The sequence below is a fragment of the Pan paniscus genome, chromosome 20 (assembly GCF_029289425.2).
Source record: "Pan paniscus chromosome 20, NHGRI_mPanPan1-v2.0_pri, whole genome shotgun sequence".
NCBI lineage: Eukaryota > Metazoa > Chordata > Mammalia > Primates > Hominidae > Pan > Pan paniscus.
Window position 1 is genome coordinate 44,652,549 of NC_073269.2, and position 10,239 is coordinate 44,662,787.

Here is a 10,239-nt window from a genome sequence, read left to right on the forward strand (position 1 = left end):
GATTGGAGAACAGGAGGACTGGTGGTGGGTGGGCGGGGGACCTGGGGGCGGGGCCTGGCTTGAGCAGGACTTCCAGGGGAAGGCGTTGGGGGTGTGGCCGGGTTGAAAGCAGGGTTTGGGGATGGGCTGGGGTGTGTATCTTCTGCTCTGGGTTGGGGGCTGGCATTGAGGCTAGGAGGTGGTCTGGGGATGCCGCTTGCCTGGAGGCTCTCGCCCCGCTGCCCAATCCCTTCACGGTGCCGGGCGATCCCTGCAGCCGTACGCGGACCCGGTGCACGACCCCACCTGGCGCTGGTGGGCGAACAACAAACAAGACCAGGTAGGCGGAGCGGATTGGGAGCCGGGAAAGGGGCGGCGCCCGGACACCCCTCACCGTGCCCTACCCCCGGCGCTGACTCTGCCCCGCGCATCCGGTACCCCAGGATTACTACTTCTTCCTGGCGAGCAACTGGCGAAGCGCGGGCGGCGTGTCCATAGAAATGGACAGCTACGAAAAGATCTACAACCTCGAGTCCGCGTACGAGCTGCCGGAGCGCATTTTCCTGGACAAGGGCACTGAGTACAGCTTCGCCATCTTCCTGTCGGCGCAGGGCCGCTCGTTCCGGACGCAGGCAGAACTCGGTCTGCGCGGGACCAGAGTGGAGCCCGAAGGGCGGGGCGAGGGCTACCAAAATCTGGGAGCCTGGGGGGCGGGGACACCATCGGAGGGGCGGGGCCTGTCTGTGAGGGAGGCCTTAACCCCGTTTACTGCCCGGAGCAGGCACCGCCTTCCAGCTGCATAGCCAGGTGGACGTGGGCGTGGTGCTGGCCGACCCCGGCTGCATCGAGGCCTCGGTGAAGCAGGAGGTCCTGATTAATCGCAACTCGGTGCTATTTTCGGTGAGGCCCCCCGGGGAGTTGGGATCAAGGGAGGTTTTTTGTTTTGTTTTTGTTTTTTTTTTTTGGAGACAGGGTCTTGCTCTGTCGCTCAGGCTGGAGTGCCAGTGGAGCGATCACTGCATTCTTGGCCTCCTGGGCTCAAGCGATCCTCCTCCCTCAACCTCCTGAGTAGCTGGGACTGCAGGCATGCACCACAGTGCCCAGCGAACTTTTTGTTTTTCTTTTGAGACGGAGTCTTGCTCTGTCGCCCAGGCTGGAGTGCAATGGCACGATCTCGGCTCACTGTAACCTCTGCCTCCCAGATTCAACCGAGTCTCCTGCCTCAGCCTCCCTAGTAGCTGAGATTACAGGTGCATGCCACTACACCCAGCTAATTTTTTGTATTATTAGTAGCGATGGGGTTTTACCATGTTGGCCAGGCTAGTCTTGAACTCCTGACCTCAAATAATCTGCCCACTTTGGCCTCCCAAAGTGCTGGGATTACAGGCGTGAGCCACTGCACCCAGCCTTAACTTTTTATTTTTTGTAGAGACGGAGGTCTCCCTATGTTGCCCAGGCTGGTCTCGAATTCCTGGACTCAAGAGATCCTCATGCCTCGGCGTGAGGTGTGAGGTGTGAGGCATGAACCACCCTGTGCTTGGCCCCGTTAGCCTATCCCTTTTTTTTTTTTTTTAATTGATCATTCTTGGGTGTTTCTCGCAGAGGGGGATTTGGCAGGGTCATAGGACAATAGTGGAGGGAAGGTCAGCAGATAAACAAGTGAACAAAGGTCTCTGGTTTTCCTAGGCAGAGGACCCTGGGGCCCTCCGCAGTGTTTGTGTCCCTGGGTACTTGAGATTAGGGAGTGGTGATGACTCTTAACGAACATGCTGCCTTCAAGCATCTGTTTAACAAAGCACATTTTGCACCGCCCTTAATCCATTTAACCCTGAGTGGACACAGCACATGCTTCAGAGAGCACAGGGTTGGGGGTAAGGTCACAGATCAACAGGATCCCAAGGCAGAAGAATTTTTCCCAGTACAGAACAAAATGAAAAGTCTCCCATGTCTACTTCTTTCTACACAGACACGGCAACCATCCGATTTCTCAATCTTTTCCCCACCTTTCCCCCCTTTCCACTCCACAAAACCGCCATTGTCATCATGGCCCGTTCTCAATGAGCTGTTGGGCATACCTCCCAGACAGGGTGGTGGCCGGGCAGAGGGGCTCCCCACTTCCCAGCAGGGGCGGCCGGGCAGAGGTGCCCCTCACCTCCCAGACGGGGCAGCTGGCCGGGCGGGGGGCTGACCCCCCCACCTCCCTCCCAGACGAGGCGGCTGGCCGGGCAGAGGGGCTCCTCACTTCCCAGTAGGGGCGGCCGGGCAGAGGCACCCCTCACCTCCTGGATGGGGCGGCTGGCCGGGCGGGGGGCTGACCCCCCCGCCTCCCTCCCGGACGGGGCGGCTGGCCGGGCAGAGGGGCTCCTCACTTGCCAGTAGGGGCGGCCGGGCAGAGGCACCCCTCGCCTCCCGGACGGGGCGGCTGGCCGGGCGGGGGCTGACCCCCCAACCTCCCTCCCGGACGGGGCGGCTGGCCGGGCGGGGGGCTGACCCCCCCACCTCCCTCCCGGACGGGGCGGCTGGCCGGGTGGGGGGCTGAACCCCCCACCTCCCTCCCGGACGGGGTGGCTGGCCTGGCGGGGGCTGACCCCCACCTCCCTCCCGGACGGGATGGCTGCCGGGCGGAGACGCTCCTCACTTCCCAGACAGGGTGGCTGCCGGGCGGAGGGGCTCCTCACTTCTCAGACGGGGCGGCTGCCGGGCGGAGGGGCTCCTCATTTCTCAGACGGGGCGGTTGCCAGGCGGAGGGTCTCCTCACTTCTCAGACAGGGCGGCTGGGCAGAGACGCTCCTCACCTCCCAGATGGGGTCGCGACCGGGCAGAGGCGCTCCTCACATCCCAGACGGGGCGGCGGGGCAGAGGCGCTCCCCACATCTCAGACGATGGGCGGCCGGGCAGAGATGCTCCTCACTTTCCAGACTGGGCAGCCAGGCAGAGGGGCTCCTCACGTCCCAGACGATGGGCAGCCAGGCAGAGACACTCCTCACTTCCCAGACGGGGTGGCGGCCGGGCAGAGGCTGCACTCTTGGCACTTTGGGAGGCCAAGGCAGGCGGCTGGGAGGTGGAGGTTATAGTGAGCCAAGATCACGCCACTGCACTCCAGCCTGGGCACCATTGAGCACTGAGTGAACCAGACTCCGTCTGCAATCTCGGCACCTCAGGAGGCCGAGGCTGGCGGATCACTCGCGGTTAGGAGCTGGAGACCAGCCCGGCCAACACCCCGTTAGCCTATTCCTGAGTAGAAAATGGCAGCCTTCCGTTTTCCTACCAGCCACCACCTCGCCCCAGCTATGGGTTATTTGAACTGTTTGTTGGACTTTGGGGAGACCTGTTCACCCCTTCATTTCTGCCTCTCCCCTCCTTCAACCCCAGATTACGCTCAAGGATAAAAAGCTTTGCTATGACCAAGGCATTAGTGGACATCACCTTATGGAGACTTCCATGACGGTCAATGTGAGGTCCAAGCCTGGAGGGGAGGGTGCAGGATGGTGGGAAAGCCTGGGCCGGCGGGGATCACCATCTTCACCTGCTCCTACCCACAGGTGGTGGGTTCATCCGGGCTCTGCTTCCAGGAAACACACCTGGGGCCCCATATGCAAGTATTGGAGCTTGGGATACTGGGCCCTGGGAGGGGAAGGTTGGGGTCGGGTCTCAACAGGGCTAATCCCCCTGAGAATCCCACTAATGCATTCATAATTTCCTTTCTTCTCATTCTTTCTCAACATTCATCCACCCACCCGCTACCACCCACCTTTCATTCTTTTTTCTTTAAGACGGAGTTTCACTCTTGTTGCCCAGGCTGGAGTGCGGCGGCGGGGTCTTGGCTCACTTTGCCTCCTTGGCTCAAGTGATTCTCCTGCCTCAGCCTCCCAAGTAGCTGGGATTATAGGCGCCCGCCACCATGGCTGGCTAATTTTTTGTATTTTTAGTGGAGACAGAGTTTTTCCATGTTGGCCAGGATGGTCACAAACTCCTAAACTCAAATGATCCACCCGCCTCAGCCTCCCAAAGTGCTGGGATTCCAGGTGTGAGCCACCATGCCCGGCCTAACGCCTTTCATTCATTCACGTTTTCAGAAAGGGCCACCTTCCCAGTTGTGCAGGTTGCACACAAACTGGCATGTTCCCTCTGATAACTTTTCTTCAGAGGGAGAATAGAGTGAGCAACAGGGCCGTTTTTTTGTTGTTGTTGTTGTTTTTTTTTAACGAAGTCTCACTCTTGTCCCCCGGGCTGGAGTGCAATGGTGCAATCTCGGCTCACTGCAACCTCCACCTCCCGGGTTCAAGCGATTCTCCTGCCTCAGCCTCCCAAGTAGCTGGGATTACAGGTGCATACCACCATGCCTAGCTAATTTTTTATATTTTAAATAGAGACGGAGTTTCACCATGTTGGCCAGGCTGGTCTCGAACTCCTAACCTCAGGTGATCTGCCGGCCTCGGCCTCCCAAAGTGCTGGGATTACAGGTGTGAGCCACCGTGCCCGACCTAGGGCCACTTTTTGCAATTGGCACAAAGGTGGCATAAGGGCTGGCCTGGCCCTGCTTTCACATCTCTCTCTTCTTCTGCCCACTCACACATTCCTCATTCAGTTCTTTGGGTGCTTGGTGCTTCACTTGCTTATACATGTGATATCGCCTTTGCCCGAGGCAGACACTGAGGCTCAGAGAGGTGCAGAGTAACCCACGGAGCTAATAAGTGGTAGAGGAGGGGCGTGCCCCAGAGTTCTTGTTCTCACCCATTTCCCTACCCACTCCCTGGCATGCAGATCCTGGTGTTCCTCCCTCCTGGCTTAGAATGACCTTGGGCAGTCAAAAGGGGTTGTAACAGCCCCCACCTCCTTAGAGTACATGAGATTTCATGTGCTAGACTGAATAAACAAGGAGGAAGTGTGACTGCATCAGGGTGGGCAAGGGGGAACGTGGCAGGATGAGCTTGGAGCAGTGATGGGGCAGAGTAAGCGGAGCCCTTATGGGCCATGGTATGTGAGCTGGCTCCTCGGGAGGGCTCCAAGCAGAGGAGGGACTCGGGTGTCCCCAGGGCCCATCTGGCTGCATGGGGTGGGGGGACATCAATGAGGGGACTGGAAGCAGGGAGACTCTGGAGGAGACAAGGTTGGACAAAACAGGGTGGGGGCAAAGGAGTTGGAGGTTTAGGGGAGAGAACAGGCAGGCTCTCGGTCTTTTTTTTTTTTTTTTTTTTGAGACAGAGTCCTGCTCTGTCACCCAGGCTGGAGTGCAGTGGTGCAGTCTTGGCCTCTACCTCCCTGGTTCAAGCGATTCTCCAGCCTCTGCCTCCCGAGTAGCTGGGATTACAGGCATGCACCACCACACCCAGCTAATTTTTTGTATTTTTAGTAGAGACAGGGTTTTGCTGTGCTGGCCAGGCTAGTCTCGAACTCCTGGACTCAAGTGATCGGCCCGCCTCGGCCTCCCGAAGTTCTGGGATTACAGGCATGAGCCACTGCACCAGGCCGTGTTAATGATATTAATGACCATATTGCCCTTGGCGGTGAGGGAGAGCCAGGCAGCTGGTGGTGGTGTTGTGGGAGGGGGACTGTCCTTCCTGCCCCTTACCCCTCCAGGGGCCTGAGGAGACCCTGGCCACCCCTGTGAGCCTTTTTTCCTCCCACCGAGGGCAACCTGATGGTGCCAGTGTTCATTGGCTGCCCCCCGGGCAAGCGCCTGGCCTTCGACATCACCTACACGCTGGAATACAGCCGCCTGAAGAACAAACACTACTTTGACTGTGTTAACGTGAACCCGGAGATGCCCTGCTTTCTCTTCCGGGACAGTGTGTGTCCAGTCCCTTCCCCTGCACAGTTCACTGCCCTCTTGCCCCCACTACTTTGTGCTCTCCCTCCCCACTCCTCTCCCCGCAGACTACCCACCCTTTTTCCTGCAGCATCTCACTTTCCCCCGTCTCGGTGCTCAGCTTCTCGGGCCAAGCTAATTTCTTCTTCTGGTCTCAATCCCCTCCAACCCCATAGTTTTCTACCCCTTCTTCTTGATTCAAGATTTGGTGACAGGAGACTCCGGCAGTTTCCAGGGCAGGTAAAGGCATGGCCAGCTTGCAGCTAGGGCAGGTGGAGGGAGTGGAAGGAGATGGGTGCAGGACTCGAGACCCGGAGGCCAGTCTATGTGCACTTCTGTCCCTGGTAGCTACGTTCTGCTGGTGGTGGGTGGCGGGCCCACACTGGACAGCCTCAAGGACTACAGTGAGGACGAAATCTACCGCTTCAACAGCCCCCTGGACAAGTAATCCCCGTGGGGCCCCAGGTGTAATCCACCTTGCTTCCCCTAGAGGCCTTTCCCACTTCCAAGCCAAGCCCACCTCGCAAGCCCCCACCTCTGCGTCTCAGGCCCTGCCCACAGTGGGGCTCTTAGGATCTCACAGGCAAACTCCTGCCCGCCCCCTAACACCACGCCCCCTGCACCCACCTGTGGCCTCCCTCCACACTGACCACTGAGGTCATGCCTCCCCTACACCGCCCCCCAACCCCTGGCTGAGATGACCTGGGCCTGCACAGGACCAACAGCCTTATCTGGACCACGAGGACCACAAGGACCACCAAAGACTCAGCCTTTCACATCATGTCCCACGAGAGCCCAGGCATCGAGTGAGTGCGTAGCCTGGCCCCTCTTGGCCCCCATCTGTCGGTAGTCCATTGGGCCCACCTATCCTTTCTGCCCCTAGGAGGCCTCTTGATCCCCAAGTCACACTGACTGCCTTTGTGTTACTTAAATGGGGCTGAACTTTGCACCAGCTGAAGTCTCTGCCTGGAATGCTGCTCCCTCCGACTCTTTTCAGGCCTTAGGCAGATGCCCCTTCAGCCAGGAGGACTTTTCTGTTTCAAGATGAGACAATTGTGCCTTCATGGCTCCCATGGCCTCCTGGGGCTCTCCCATCCTGGCCCTGAGCCCCCTACCTGTGCGTCCCCATCCCAGAGTGGACAGCTCTGGGCAGTCACTGTCTGGTGTGGGGTCTGTCTCTCCTCCAGAACTGGGTCCTGAATAGACTCATAAATTTGTTTTTATTTTTATTTTTGAGATGGAGTTTTGCTCTTTGTTGCCCAGGCTGGAATGCAGTGGCAAGATCTCAGCTCACTGCAACCTCCACCTTCCGGGTTCAAGCGATTCTCCTGTCTCAGCCTCCTGTTTATTTTTTGAGACAGGCTCCCTCTGTGGCCCACCAGGCTGGAGTGCAGTGGTGCAATCTCAGCTCACTGCAGCCTCTGCCTCCCGGGTTCAAGCAATTCTCCTGCCTCAGCCTCCCAAGTAGCTGGGATTACAGGCACCTGCCACCATGCCTGGCTAATTTTTGTATTTTTAGTAGGGATGGGTTTCACCACGTTGGTCAGGCTGATCTTGAACTCCTGACCTCAAGTGATCCGCCTGCCTCAGCCTCCCAAAGTACTGGGATTACAGGCACACGCCACCATGCCCGGTTAATTTTTGTATTTTTTTTTTCTAGTAGAGACGGGGTTTCACCATGTTGGCCAGGCTGGTTAACATAGCATTTATTGAATGAAAGAATGAACAAATGAATAAATCAATTCATGGCAGGCATTTATTGATATCTGAGTGGAGGTATTAATGAATGAATAAAACAATGGAGAAACAAATTCATATATAGGGGCTCAATAAGTTTCATTCAATGAAAGGAAAAAAATGAAGCCATGAGCAAATGAAGGCAGTGAATGAATGAACAACTTGCACCTAGTCAGAATTTAACCTGCTTTATTTTTTATTTTTTATTTTTATTTATTTTTTTGAGACAGAGTCTTGCTCTGTCACCCAGGCTGGAGTGCAGTAGTACAATCTCAGCTCACTGCCACCTCTGCCTCTTGGGTTCAAGTAATTCTCCCAACTCAGCCTCCTGTGTAGCTGGGATTACAGGTGCATGCCACCATGCCCCGCTAATTTTTGTATTTTTTGTAGAGATGGGGTTTCACCATATTGGTCAGTCTGGTCTTGAACTCCTGACCTCAAGTGATCCACCTGCCTCGGCCTCCCAAAGTGCTGGTATTATAGGTGTGAACCACTATGCCTGGCCTAACCTGCATTTATTGGATAATGAATAAAGAAGGGAATAAATGAAAGATGTGACTTTGTACCTACTAAGTGCTCAAGCTATATTTATGGGATAAAGGAATGCAAGCAGCAAAGAATGAATAAGGATTTGGCATATGATAGATACACAGCCTGTAATCTGGATGGATGCACAGTGACAGAGGAATTGACAGATGGAGGTGTGAAGGCAGGAGGAAATGAATGAGTAGACAACCTGTGGCACAGTAGGCGTTCAGTCAGCATGATTGAATGAGTGAATGAAGGAATGAATGAGGGAAGGCATGAGATTGCACCCATTTGGTCCTCACCGAGAACATTGGGTGGAGGAAGAAATTGGGAGTTGGCACAGACTAGGCATGGTTGGTAGCATAACTGCCTGATCTTTGGCTCGCAGGTGGCTCTGTCTGGAGAATGCCCCATGCTATGACAATGTTCCCCAAGGCATCTTTGCCCCTGAATTCTTCTTCAAGGTGTTGGTGAGCAATAGGTGAGCCAGGCAAGTGGCCCAGGTGCGGGTCAGGGGCTGCCCATGGAATGCCTGGCTTCTCCTCTAATCCTGGATCCCCTCCCAACCCCTGCAGAGGAGTGGACACGAGCACCTACTGCAACTACCAGCTCACCTTCCTGCTGCACATCCACGGGCTGCCACTCAGTCCCAAGCGGGCCCTTTTCATCCTCATGGTGAGTGGCTGTCCGGGAGCTGCCCTACTGGGTGGGCAGGGGCCCACGCCTCCATACCTATGCTTGTTATACCTTCGCTCATTCATTCCTTCATTCACTCATCTAGCCATGCTGACTGAACGCCTGCCATGCCACAGGCTGTCTACTCATTCATTTCCTCCTGCTGTCATGCCTCCATCTGTCAATTTCCCTGTCACTGTGGATGCAGATTGTGGACTGTGTACCTTATCATGTGCCAACTCCTTACTCATTCTTTGCTCCCTGCAGGTGTCAGCTAGCGTGTTTGTGGGCCTGGTGATCTTCTACATCGCCTTCTGCCTCCTGTGGCCCCTCGTGGTGAAGGGCTGCACGATGATCCGGTGGAAGATAAACAACCTCATTGCCTCAGAATCCTACTACACCTACGCCTCCATTTCCGGAATCTCGAGCGTGCCGTCTCTGAGACATTCCAGGATGGGCTCCATGTTCAGCTCCAGGATGACAGAGGACAGGGCTGAACCCAAGGAAGCCGTGGAGAGACAGTTGATGACCTGAGTGTCCCACCTGCCCCAGCCCCCAGTCACTGTCACGCCTCTCCTATGAGGCCCATCTTGAAGATGCAACCTGTCACCCAGCCCAGGCCTCTCTTTCTGTTTTGCTTGATGTTTACTTCTTGTTCGACTCAAATAAAGCCTTTTTTCAGGACCAGCAGTGGGCTCTCTTAAAAGCTCGAGTTCAGAAGGTTTGTACCAGCATAGCTGCACATTAAAATATCATAAACCTGGCTGGGCATGGTGGTTCATGCCTGTAATCCCAGCACTTCGGGAGCTCGAAGGAGGCAGATCACTTAAGGTCAGGAGTTTGAGACCAGCCTGGCCCACATGGTGAAAACTTGTAACCCTGTCTCTACTAAAAATACAAAAAATTAGCTGGGCATGGTGGTGCGTACCTGTAATTCCAGCTACTTGGGAAGCTGAGACAGGATAATCCCTTGAACCTGGGAGGCAGAAGTTGCCGTGAGCCAAGATTGCGCCACTGCACTCCAGTCTGGGCAACAAACCAAGACTCCGACTCAACAAAACAAAACAATAAATAAAATATCAAAAACCTTCTAGGCCACCTGTTAAATAGTGGCTTCTCTGTGTGCCTGTTGGCTGAGCCTCTCCCCAGGGTACCCCAGACCTCCCTGTGGTCCAGCAGGATCCTCCACAATCCAGGCCCATTGCTATGGCCGACCATCTGTTCTGATTGTTCAGTGTTAAATATTCTGAATGTCAACACCTATCTAATGTCTTAAGGAGGGGACCCTGGAGACGTCAGGATTCTTATTTTAGTTGCAAGTAGCAAATATTTCCCTCAAATGGTCTACATGAAAATGGTAATTTACAGGCTTCAGGTACAGTTTGATCCAGAAGTCCCAAGGTCCACAGGATTCAGCCTTCATTTCTCTGTAGTTTTTTCTTCTCTGTCCCCCTCAGAGTGCAGTCTCTGACCTCAGGACAACTCCCCTCACCATCTGAGGCTAGTTATAC

At 55.5% G+C, this 10,239-nt stretch overlaps 1 protein-coding gene across 10 annotated transcripts in view; it reads left to right on the forward strand.

The window, feature by feature from the left end:
* CATSPERG (cation channel sperm associated auxiliary subunit gamma) overlaps positions 1-9,415 on the forward strand; it is a 35,541-nt gene extending 26,126 nt beyond the window's left edge. For 7 of the 10 annotated variants that reach the window (XM_034944887.2, XM_055104030.1, XM_055104034.1 and 4 more), the window contains 12 exons: positions 257-319; positions 423-621; positions 761-879; positions 3,352-3,432; positions 3,522-3,578; positions 5,612-5,768; positions 5,965-6,028; positions 6,137-6,232; positions 6,505-6,594; positions 8,442-8,534; positions 8,629-8,728; positions 8,996-9,415. In XM_034944887.2, the coding sequence (XP_034800778.1) occupies positions 257-319; positions 423-621; positions 761-879; positions 3,352-3,432; positions 3,522-3,578; positions 5,612-5,768; positions 5,965-6,028; positions 6,137-6,232; positions 6,505-6,594; positions 8,442-8,534; positions 8,629-8,728; positions 8,996-9,262 (1,386 nt within the window). In that variant the 3' untranslated portion in view covers positions 9,263-9,415. Of the gene's footprint in view, positions 1-256; positions 320-422; positions 622-760; positions 880-3,351; positions 3,579-5,611; positions 5,769-5,964; positions 6,029-6,136; positions 6,233-6,504; positions 6,595-8,441; positions 8,535-8,628; positions 8,729-8,995 lie in introns of all 10 variants that reach the window. The other 3 variants (XM_055104031.1, XM_063600250.1, XM_063600249.1) reach the window with 2 other exon arrangements.
* Positions 9,416-10,239: the final 824 nt, after the last annotated feature.